General features: G+C 32.7%; 2 protein-coding genes across 18 annotated transcripts in view; one reads left to right on the forward strand and one right to left on the reverse strand.

Moving 5' to 3' along the window:
* Misfa (mitochondrial sheath formation associated) overlaps positions 1 to 12,129 on the reverse strand; it is a 100,111-nt gene that overhangs the window by 67,139 nt on the left and 20,843 nt on the right. Inside the window, exon 3 of one of the 10 annotated variants that reach the window (XR_013437723.1) lies at positions 3,589 to 5,602. The exons of the other annotated variants lie outside the window; for them this stretch is intronic. The gene's annotated coding sequence lies outside the window, so the exon portion shown is untranslated. Of the gene's footprint in view, positions 1 to 3,588; positions 5,603 to 12,129 lie in introns of those variants that run through there. 10 annotated transcript variants of the gene reach the window in all.
* Uevld (UEV and lactate/malate dehyrogenase domains) overlaps positions 1 to 12,129 on the forward strand; it is a 41,437-nt gene that overhangs the window by 12,369 nt on the left and 16,939 nt on the right. For all 8 annotated transcript variants that reach the window (XR_005733606.2, XR_013437714.1, XR_005733604.2 and 5 more), the window contains 3 exons: positions 1,560 to 1,723; positions 7,385 to 7,520; positions 9,018 to 9,136. Coding sequence is in view for 5 of the 8 variants with exons in the window: in XM_040284631.2 (XP_040140565.1) it covers positions 1,560 to 1,723; positions 7,385 to 7,520; positions 9,018 to 9,136 (419 nt within the window). In the remaining 3 variants the exon portion in view is untranslated. The remainder of the gene's footprint in view (positions 1 to 1,559; positions 1,724 to 7,384; positions 7,521 to 9,017; positions 9,137 to 12,129) is intronic.

Here is a 12,129-nt window from a genome sequence, read left to right on the forward strand (position 1 = left end):
TAGGACTATGAAAACAGGAATAAATTTTTTAAAAATAATAAAATCAATAAAAAAGAATACAGGAATAAATATTGAGATATAATAATGTTCTACACTGGCTAAATTAATTTATTAGATATCTAGTCTAAGTTTAGTTTTCACTTACACTGAGTTTAGCTTTGAGCTTCCTGGCAACTAAGGCATTAAGGGTTATTTGGCTCTTGGTAGACATGTTCTGTGTTGGAAGAGCATATGTTCAAGTATCTATCTCACCCTTTTGAGTGGCGGAGTCGGGGGATGAAGGAGAGATTGAACCCAGGGGCACTTAACCACTGAGCCACATCCCCAGTTTTTTTGTATTTTATTTAGAGACAAGAGTTCACTGAGTTGCTCAGGGCCTTGCTAAATTGCTGAAGCTAGCTTTGATCCTCCTGCCCTTAGCCTCCCAAGTTGCTGGGATTACAGGCATGAACCATTGTACCCAGCTTCCCCCTTGTATTAAATAGTTTATTTTCTTTAATCCAAGTGCTGGGAGTTGAACCCAGGGCCTTATTGATGCTAAGCAAGTTCTGTACTATTGAGCTGTGCTCCATGACCAATTAAGTAGATTTTTTAAAAACAAATCTCATTGTAGTTATCATTTACAGACCTTTCTCCTTCTGTAAAGAATACTGCAAAAGGGATGTTTTTTTTGTTTGTTTAGTTTTGGGGTATTTGTTTTGTTTTTTTTTTTTAGTTTTCCAACAAATGCATAGGCCATTTGCATCAAAATTTTTGGAGTATGTATGTGTGGACATGGATATTATTTAAAACGCAAACACTTTGGGGCCTGATCCCATGTCTAAATAAATCTCAATCTCTGGAGATAAGTCCCAAGAATATGCATATTTTCCAAGTTCTTCAGATAATTCTTATGTTCACTAAAATTTAAGAATCACTGGGTAAGGTGACTCTTAAGATTATTTTCAGCTCTATGTTCTATATGTCTAACTCAGCGTATTGGTTATTATATTTTCAATTTTTTAGCTCATTGAGGGCAAATATCAAACTCCAGTTAGTCATTCATTAATTTTTTTCATTTGTTCATTCTGATTCATAAGAAACATTTATTAAGCAGGTAGTATGTTATATACTGTACTTGGTGCTGGGGATATAGAAATGAATGAAACATGAAGTTTACAATGTAATAAATATAGCCTGGTAAGTGAATAATCTCAGTATAGAATAAATACAAAGAGAGATATCCAATACCTTTCAAGGAAGGTACAATATCTGTTTTGGTTGGACAAAGAAAATTACATAGAAAAGATGTATCCCAAACTTCTTGTATAGTAGAACCTGTAAATATTGATTGAATTAAATTGGATGAGCTGGCCATTGTCTTAATTTCCTCATGTTATGTTAGTGCTTTAACAGGAACATATTTCCAATGTGCATGAAATGAGGGAAATAGATCTTGATATATTTTAATCCTTTGTATGTAAACTTGACTTAACTACCTATTTCTTAAAAATGCCACCTTGTTGTATCATAAATATGATGTGTATGCTTCTTATTTTTGCTTATTTTATCTCAAATAGGTCATACATATAACATACCAATCCGTTTCTGGATTTTGGATTCTCATCCTTTTGCTCCCCCCATTTGCTTCTTGAAGCCAACTGCAAATATGGGAATTTCCATTGGAAAACATGTGGATGCACAAGGCAGAATATACTTGCCCTATCTCCAAAACTGGAGCCATGTAAGATCAATTTGGATTTTCTTCAAAGTTTTTATTTTTTCTGAATATTTGCCTTTGATTCTGATAGTAAAAATAAGCATACTACTGTATTTACTTCAATTACATTCTTCATATGATCTTTAAAGTAATTTAAAATTGAGTTCTCTAGGATCAGCCAAGTCCCAGAATACTGATGACAACAGCCTATACAAAGCTGCTGTCTCCAGGTCCAGGAGCCAGCTGTCATTTACCCCTTGTCTTTTTATAGCTGTTTGCTAATTGAGAAAGCACATGAAAAGCTTCTAGCAGGATGTTGGAGACTTATTCCTACCCCCACCCTATTAAAGATTTTTATGTAATATATATATTTATTTGTGATTTTGCCTGTTTTTAACCTTTATTTTTATTTTTTTTTAGAGAGAGAGAGAGAGAGAATTTTAATATTTATTTTTTTGTTTGTTTTCGGCAGACACAACATCTTTTTTGTTGTATGTGGTGCTGAGGATCGAACCCAGGCCGCACGCATGCCAGGCGAGCGCGCTACCACTTGAGCCATATCCCAGCCCCATGTTTTTAACCTTTATGTATGTTTGAATCATACCATATGTAATCTTCTGTGACATGCTTTGTTTTAATTGAGCAATAATTTTTTTGTTGTTGTTTTGTGTTTTTGTTTTATAGTGCTGGGGACTGACTCCAGTACATGTTAGGCAAGTGCTGTACCACTGAATTACATCCATGACTTGAGTATGAGGTTTTAAATTTCATCTTTATTGATATATAATTGTAGCTTATTTATGTTTTGCAAGTCCTCACATTATGAAGTTTTGTATTCTCCATTTTTCATTAATCATTATATTGAACATTTCTCCCATGTTTATCTTTTCAAAGTACATGGTTTTTAATGGTTCTTTGATGATCCAGCATGAAGATATTTACATAATACATTTCAAAATTGCCATATTACAAGAAATTTAATGATGAATACACTTAAATATAATATATATATTTAAAAATTTCCTATTGATAATCTCTAGGAGTAGAATTATTGGGTGAAAATTTTTAAATATTTTAAAGGATTTCTTCTATATTGCCAAATTGGCCTTCAAAAAAGTAAACAAAATGTTGGTTTTCTGCTATCAATAGCAATGAGTGTAGAAGGGCACCAATTTCGTTTTATCCTTGCTCTAATAGGAGATATTATCATTAAAACAAAATAAACCTTTGCTTATCTCTATATATTGGGTTAGGCAGATAGATGTACAGTATACTGTCACTTATAACTAAAAATTTTATGAAAGAATGGTTTGTAATACATTTATATGTACCCAGAAAGTTGTAGAATTTTAGGATCAGAGTTGAATGAGGTTATAGTAAAAATCGTCATTTGGGAGGCTGGGGTTGTAGCTCAGTCCTAGTGCTTATCTCACATGTGTGAGGCACTGGGTTCAATCCTCAGCACCACATAAAGATAAATAAATAAAATAAAGGTATTATGTCCATCTACAACTAAAAAATTTTTTTAGGGGCTGGGGATGTGGCTCAAGCGGTAGTGCGCTCACCTAGCATGCGTGCGGCCTGGGTTCGATCCTCAGCACCACATACAAACAAAGTTGTTGTGTCTGCTGAAAACTAACTAACTAACTAACTAAATAAATAAATATTAAAATTCTCTCTCTTTAAAAAAAATTTTTTTTAAATGGCATTTGGTTTCTCACTTTTGTGTTATAGATAATTGTGAAAATGGGTCATTATGGACATATTTTACTTTATTTGTATGTTTTTCTATATTTTGCACATATAAAACCTTTTAAAAAGAAAAAATAGAAAAAGGAAGAACATACACCAAATTATCAGGAGCAGAGCCGACTTCTATATGAACTTAATTTGCTATTTGCATTACTTGATGACTATTAAATAAGATTTCCAGTTAAATGTGATGAATGGATATAATAAAAATTAGATAATTTGAAGGACAAAAAATGGTGTATGGGGCTGGGGTTGTGGCTCAGTGGTAGAACACTTGCCTCACATCTGTGAGGAACTAGGTTCGATCCTCAGCACCACATAAAAATAAATAAACAAAATAAAGGTATTGTGACCATCTACAACAGACCATTAAAAAAAAATGGTGCCTGGATCTTAATTTTTTGTTATCCTGTTACTTGAAAAATTGAAATCTTTTTCATATTTATCAATAATGTATATTCCTTCTTTTTTGAATTGTTTATCTTCTCATCAGTAATTATCCCCTTTTTTTCTTTCTTTTTTTTTTTTTTTTTGGTACCATAGTTTGAACTCAGGGGCACTTAATCACTGAGCCACATCCCTAACCTTTTTGGTGGGGGGGGGGTAGTACCAGGTATGGAATTCAGGAGCACTGGACCACTGAGTCACATTTTGTATTGTTGTATTTTATTTACAGACAGGGTCTCACTGAGATGCTTTGAACTTGCAGTATTACAGGTGTGTGTTTGCAAACACACACCTAGCAATACCCAGCCTTTTTTATTTTTTATTTTGAGACAGGATCTTACTAAGCTGCTTAGAGCCTCACTAAATAGCTGAGGCTAGCCTTGTGTCAGTCTTCCAAATCATTGGGACTACAGTTGTGCTCCATCATATCCATATTGGCTTTTTTTTTTTTTTTTAAACACTGGCGATTGAATCCAGGGTGCCACTGAGCCACATCCTCAGCCCTTTTTATTTTGGGACATAGTTTTGCCAAATTGCTAAGGCTGGCCTCAAATTTGTAATCTCCTGCCTTATCCTTGTGAGACTCTGGGTTTACAGGTATGCATTACCCGCCTTGAATTCCTTTTTTTTTATTTTAAACTGTCTTCAAACCATATTTGGACATCTGTACCCTATTGCAAGAATTTATGTATCCTGCTTCTTCTGATTTTCTTTGACATCTTTTCATATTTTTGTCTGTTTGCTTAATAAGTGCTCAGTAATAGTCCTATAAGTTAGTTGAGGTTATGCTTGATTTCAGTTTAGGTGGAATTTATTTCATTTTACTATTTTGAGTCTCTTTATTATAAATTAAAACTTGTCTTTAAAATATATTACATTATTTAAATCGCCCTGCTTAAAAGTACTATAGTAACTTTGAGTTCTGTATGCATTTGGAATTTTAACTATGGAGTATACTTTTTGTAGAATTTTGGAGATAGAAGGAATCTAGAAGGATTGCAGACAGTTTCCCCAAAGAGATTCAGAGGACTACAGTAAGCCTACGGAATTTTATTTGAAGCGCACAGTGGTTTTCTTTTACTTTGTTTGTTTTTGTTCTGCATATAAATTTGAATTTATATAGGCAGGCTGCTTCCAGTTTGCCAAAATAACAATCTCTCCAGGTTTTCTTTTACTTGGCAGCTTCACACATTTAATGTTATCTGGTTGGTCCTTGAAGGTATTTGAATTTTTTACCCTAATGGGCTCTTGTTAATTTATAAACAGTGAAACTCAAGTCTCTGAGAAATTAAGCACTTTTAAAATGAGCATTCTACTAAATATTCCTAATAATAATAGTAAACATCTATTTTACTCTTGTAGAAACTGTAATTTAGGTTACAGTTTCTAAGCATTAGCTAATTTATATCTCCTAATAGCCACTTGAATTTATTATTCATATTATCTTACTGGTGATGCTGAAGCTCAGAACAGTTAAGTGAATGACACCAAGGCTATTTAACTAGTTAAACTCAAAGAAAACATTATCAAATTAATTTTCTGATTTAATAATGGCTTTGTAGAAGAATGTCTTTTTTCCTTTTAAGAAATACACTCTAGGGCTGGGGATATGGCTCAAGCGGTAGCGCGCTCGCCTGGCATGCGTGCAGCCCGGGTTCGATCCTTAGCACCATATACAAATGAAGATGTTGTGTCCGCCAGGAACTAAGAAAAAATAAATAAATGTTAAAATTCTCTCTCTCTCTCTCTCTCTGTCTCCCTCTCTCTCTCACTCTCTCTTTAAAAAAAAAAAAAAAAGAAATACACTCTAAAGGTTTTAGGGATAAGGAGATATCACATCTGCAGTTTATTTTCATTTGGGCTAGAAAAAAAAGATATTAAGAAAATATATGTGATAAAATGTTAACATTTGAGTAACCTGGCAGAAGAGTGTATGTACTATTTTTTCAACTTTTCTGTAAGCCTGAAATTATTTCGAAATAAATAGTTAAAAAAGATAGTTCCCAAACCTAGGTATTTTGCTGCTAGTATATTCATGCTATTTTCCTATTTTGAGAGTTGTCAATTTAGCTTTTTTTTTTTTTTTGCCTTTTATTTTATAAACACATGGAGTATTTTCCAAGAGATTTCTGGGAGGATACTGCATGATAAGAGACTTTGCTTTTTTCAGTTAAAAGCATTAAAATAGTTAAATCATAACATAATTTGTACATATAGTTTTGGAAAAATTAAAACATGACAATACAGTTGATCTTTGAACAACATACGTTTGAACTATATGGGTTCACTCAGAGTTGTCTCTCTTTTTTTAACTTGCACCAATTTGAAAAAAACTTTCATATAAATCCTATAGACTGGAAATATTGAAAAGGTTAAGAAAAAGATGTGTCAATAATACATAAAATATACATAGGTAATAATCTGTTTTATTATTTATTAATGTTAAATTTACGCCAATCTATTATAAAAGGTTAAAATTTATCAAGCTGGGTGCAGTGGTACATGTCTATAATCCCAACAACTCAGGAGGCTAAAGCAGGAGGTTTTCAAGTTCAAGGCCAGCCTGGGCAACTTAGTGAAGAACCAGCAACTTAGACCTTGACTCAAAATAAAAAAATAAAGGGGTGGATATGTAGCTCAGTGGTAAAGCACCCACCCCCAAACCAAAACAAAAAAAGTTAAAAATTTGTGAAAACTTACTTATGTGCACATACAGATCATACATGGTGCCATCCAGATCATACATGGTACCACTGTATGTAACGACAATAAACAGACATAAATGTGTAGTTTTAAATCATAACTGTATGAAGTTAACTGTGGTACCTTATGTATTACTGTATTATGGTAGCCTCCTCTTGGTTCTATTAAGGTACATTCATGTCACGGTTATCTGATTATCCACTTGAAATGCTCAATTATGTTAAAAATTTTAGTTTGTCTCTCCAATAAATTGTACATTATAGTAAAAATTGATCTCTCATGGCTCTTGTGTAATTTTTCATTGTATATAAAAACTATAGCATGCAAAATAAACATTGAGTTTATGTTATTGGTAAGGCTTCCAGGGAACAGGAGGCTATTAGCAGTTAAGGATTATTTTTGTATTTGGTGTTGGGAATTGAACTCAGGGCCTCATGAATGCTAGGCAAACTCTCTATCACTGAGCTACATCCCTAATCCTTTATTTTTTAAGATAGGATCTCCTAAATTGTCCAGTATGATCTTGAATTTCTAATCCTTCTCCCTTAGCCTCAGGAGCAGCTGAGATTACATGCATGCACCACCATGCCTGGAAGTAGTTAAGTTTAGGGGGAGTCAAGTTATACTTGAATTTTTAACTGTTCATGGGTTGGGGTCCCTATTCCAGTGTTGCTCAAGGGTCAACTGTTTTTACTTTGGCTAGTTCTATGCAATGTTAAGTTGAAATGGTAGTATTACTTAGCAAATTTTTTAGTAACTTTTACCTTTGTGTGCATTCTACAGCCCAAGTCTGTCATTGTTGGATTAATTAAAGAAATGATTGCCAAGTTTCAAGAGGAACTTCCCCTATATTCTCTATCATCATCTGATGAAGCACGGCAGGTAGACATGCTAGCCTATATTGCAAAAATCACTGAAGGTTTGTATTTCTGTCAGATTGTCTTAAAAGTTATGAGTTTACAATTTCTTACTAATGACCTTTACTCTCTGCTATTTTAAATACATATGGACATTTATATGTATATTTTGTGTTCAATTAAAAATCCCATACATATATAATATAGTTCCATACTGTTTCTTAAAATGTAAAAAAAAATTTACTCTTTTATTTTTTTATTTTTTTATTTTTTTAAAGAGAGAGTGAGAGACAGAGGGGGACAGAGAGAGAGAGAGAATTTTAACATTTATTTATTTTTTCTTAGTTCTCGGCGGACACAACATCTTTGTTGGTATGTGGTGCTGCTGAGGATCGAACCCGGGCCGCACGCATGCTAGGCAAGCGCGCTACCGCTTGAGCCACATCCCCAGCCCAAATTTACTCTTTTATGAACAAGTAAAATAGTTTTTGTTTCATTCAAAAACACTTGATATATAATAATCATCCCAAACCTTTTTTGTTATGTGTTTATGTAGTTCTTGTTTCATTCAGAATTCTAGATCAGAAGATTTGTAATTCTCAATGTTTTTTATTGAGAATAAAGTCACATATTCATGATTGGAAAATTTCAGTAGGGTACTAAACCTTTGTATTTTTTTTTTAGTCTTATACAATATTTTTTTAAATATTTGGAAAGACACTTTCTTTTTAAAAGGATAGCCTCCATTTACTAGAATATTTAAAATAAGACTCATCTTTTTTTATCAGTACAAATATTACTAATTTAATGTAAATGTACAATTTACATTAGAAATGCATATACTTTAAATGTGTGATAAAATTTGACTGTTTGATTTACCTTTGTAGCTATCACCAAAAACAATATGTAAAATCCATTCTTACATTTTTAGTTAATAGCTCCTCTTCCACAAGAAACTCTGATTTTTATAAGTCTTCTTTCATGTATTTATTTTTTTCAAAAAGTATTTTTAAAAATTTTTTTTAGTTGTAGAGATACACAATATCTTTATTTATTTATTTTTATGTAGTACTGAGGATTGAACCCAGTGCCTTATACATGCAAGACAAGTGCTCTCCTGCTGAACTACAATCCCACCCTTCAACAAGTATTTTTAAGTGCTTATTATGGACTAACACCATGTTTTCTAAGTAACTGAAGTTTGGCGTTTTTTTAATTTTGGGTTTTTTTGTTTGTTTGTTTAGTAATGGGAATTGAATCAGAATCACTTTACCACTGAGCCACATCCCCAATCTTTTTAATTTTTATTTTGAGACAGGGTCTTGACAAGTTGCTTAAGGCCTCACTCATTTGCTGAGGCTGGCTTTGAACTTGCAATCCTCCTGCCTCAGCCTCCTGAGTGACTAAAGTTTTTTTTTGTTGTTGTTGTTTTTATGTTATCTGTGTATGAAGGTGCACATTTGTAATCCCAGTGATTCAGGATTGCCCAAGGGATAGCAGGGGGAGTTGATGTGATTTTTGTTTTTTTCATTCTCAGCATCATCCACTTTTCTTGATAGGTGTCTCAGACATAAATTCAAAGAGTTGGACAAATTATGAGATTAAACCAGTCAATAAAATTACCGTGGTTGGAAATGGAGAGTTGGGTATTGCCTGCATCTTAGCAATTTCAGCAAAGGTATGTAAGCATAGTGGTTATAAATACATATATCATAGTGCTACACTTTTAGGCAGTTTTATTAACATTCAAAAAACAATGGTTTGGCTCGGCACAGTTGTAATCAAGCAACTGGGGAGGCTGAGGCAGGAGGATCACAAGTTCAAGGCCAGCTCAGCAACTTTGTGAGGCCCTAAGCAACTTATTGAGATCTTGTCTCAAAATAAAAAATAAAAAGGTCTGGGGTGTAGCTCAGTGGTAAAATGCTCCTAGATTCAATCCTATACCACACAAATAAATAAATAAAAATTTAAAAAAGTAATGGCTTCGTTTTGTTATGTAGGAAAACCTCATTTTGCCTGAAAATATATTTTGTGACAAAAAAATAGCTGAAAGTTCTCATCAGTCATGTTGCCTCTTAATTAGTGTAAGTCATGGGTAGGCTTTGAAAAAGTAATTTGAATAATGGTGTCTTCCTAATCTAAGGGAAACCTCAAAGTGACATTCCTCTGACTTAGACACAGATTATTTTGTGATTTTTGAGTCATGGTGTTTTAATTAAATTCTCATTTAATATTATATTTAATTTTAGCTATTTATAAAATTACCATTTTTAAAAAAGGATTGCCTTTTCTTATATAATTGCTTTCTTTTGGGATCAGACTTTCTGAGTTAATATGTTACATTAGTTTATGTTTTGTTTTGTTTATATTCCTGTCAGTTCTTTTTTCTAAGTCTTTTCTAATTGTTTACATAAAGATCTAACTCCCAGTGAGGTAAAACAACTATCATGGTGATAGCATATCTGTAGTCTAGAAAACAGCTGTCACTATATGTTTATTTAGTGACTGTTTTTCTTTTTCTATAAAGTTTTTCTATTAAAATTTGATTATTTTGATGTCTAAATTCCTCCTTTTCCATTTAAGACTCACATATATCTTGAAGGTAGGTTCTATTTCAGCAAGTAATCAAGTTAGAATAATTTTAAAGTTGACTGTTCAGAATAGCATATGCTGAATTTTGGCATATTATAGTTTCATTTTCCTTACCTGTTTTCCTCATCTGAGTACACTGTTAACTCTTAATTGGAATTTGAGTTGTTTTTACTTCTTTTGTTACTAAATAAGATATTTTTTATTTATTTTACAAAGTAATGTAAAAGAAAATAAATATATAAAATACTTCTTATTTGTAAGTTGCTTATTTTCTGACTTTCTTTTGGGTATACATCATCTCAAAAATAATACTAGTGAGTCAGAGGGTATGGATTGTTTTATGGCACTCTTATATTAGTAGACTGCTCCTTAGAAAGGCAGAACTAATTTATGTTGCTAAGAATAATGCATATGTCAACTGCTTTTTGACATCCCTACGGTATTAAGTTTTATTAATTTGGGAGAGGGGGCAGAGCTGCTGGGGATCAAACCCAGGAGTACTTTGGCACTGAGCTACATCCCCAGCCCTTTTTATTTTTTATTTATCTTGAATAAGGGTCCTGCTAAATTGCTTAGGTCCTTACTAAGTTTCTGAGGATGGCCTTGAATTTGTGATCCTCCTGTTTCAGCATCCCAAGTGGCTGGAATTACAACAAGTGTAATTAATTTTTTGGGGGGGGTAATAATTTGACTTTTTTTGTTAAATACAAGTAGTCACCTTTTAAAAGTCATGTTTCCTTAACTGTTAGAAGAGTCATTTGTCTGTTAACTGTCTAGGTAAAACATTATTTTTTCTTTTTTAAACATGAGCATTTTGATACAAGGTATAATATTTAAATAATATATCAATAATAGCAGTCCAATAGTGGCAGTAGGTAGTAGTAGTGATAGTAACAGCAGTAACTAACCTTTACTAAATGCTTACTAGATGCCAGGCACTTGTCTAAACACTTGTCTTGATTCATTTTTACAGTGACCCTATTGTTTAGATGCTATTGTTTTCACCATTTTACAAATGAAGAAACCAAGGTTTGGGGAGGTTACCCACTTGCCCTAAATCACACTATTAATAAATGGTGTCACCAGGATTTGAAAATAGGTGGTTTGTATACCAGAACCTGTATTCTAGATCCTTACTGCTCAAAACATGGCTTTCAGACTAGCAATATTGGCATTTCCTAAGATTTTATTAGAAATCCATAATTCTACTTCTAATTCTGCATTTTAATAAAACCCTGGTGATCCATATGCTTTACTGATTCATTATAAAGCTTGAGAAGCTCTTCTCTAAGCCACTATATTATACTGCTTTATGATAATTGACCCCCCCCCCCACCTACTGGGATTGAACTCAGGGATGCTTTTCCACTAAGATCATCTCTAGCCCTTTTTCTTTAATAAGACTTTTTTTTAGTGTGAAACAGGGTCTCATTAAGTTTCTGAGGGTATCTCACTAAATTGCTGAGGCTGGCCTTGAACTTGTGATCCTCCTGTCCCAGCCTTCCAAATTTCTGGGATTACAAAGTAAGAGTCATGATGAATATTTTAGTTTTTTTTTTAGTCATTTGAATATTCTTATACATAATATATAATTTTTTACATATGCTAATAAACTTGTAGGATAATTCCTATAAATGAGATTGATGGATTAAAGGAACTGTTAAATTTAGATTTTAAAATATTTTAAATTTTTGAAAAAAGTTGTCAAATTATTCCCTGTATCAGTTGTATTAGTTTATTCTCACTCCTACACTGTATGAGAATACCTGTTTTCCCACAACCTCTATTGTTAAACTTTTGGGCCTTAGTGTGTCTGATAAATAAAAATGGAAATGCTAGTTTTCCTGGCATTTTCGTTGTGAGTGTGGTTAAAAATAAAAAAATTAATAGCTACAATTTAGAGAGGACTACTATGTATGTCAGTCCTATTATCAATCATATAGTTAGTCATATAATCAATCTTATAACCACATGCAGTAAGACTTGAGTTCAATGACTGTCCTAGTGTTACAAAGCTCACATATAAAATAGTAGAGTTGTTTTCTTAACCTTTTTTTTGCCTGAAAGTCTGGTAGATCT

The sequence above is a fragment of the Ictidomys tridecemlineatus genome, chromosome 4, assembly GCF_052094955.1.
Source record: "Ictidomys tridecemlineatus isolate mIctTri1 chromosome 4, mIctTri1.hap1, whole genome shotgun sequence".
Classification (NCBI taxonomy): Eukaryota; Metazoa; Chordata; class Mammalia; order Rodentia; family Sciuridae; genus Ictidomys; species Ictidomys tridecemlineatus.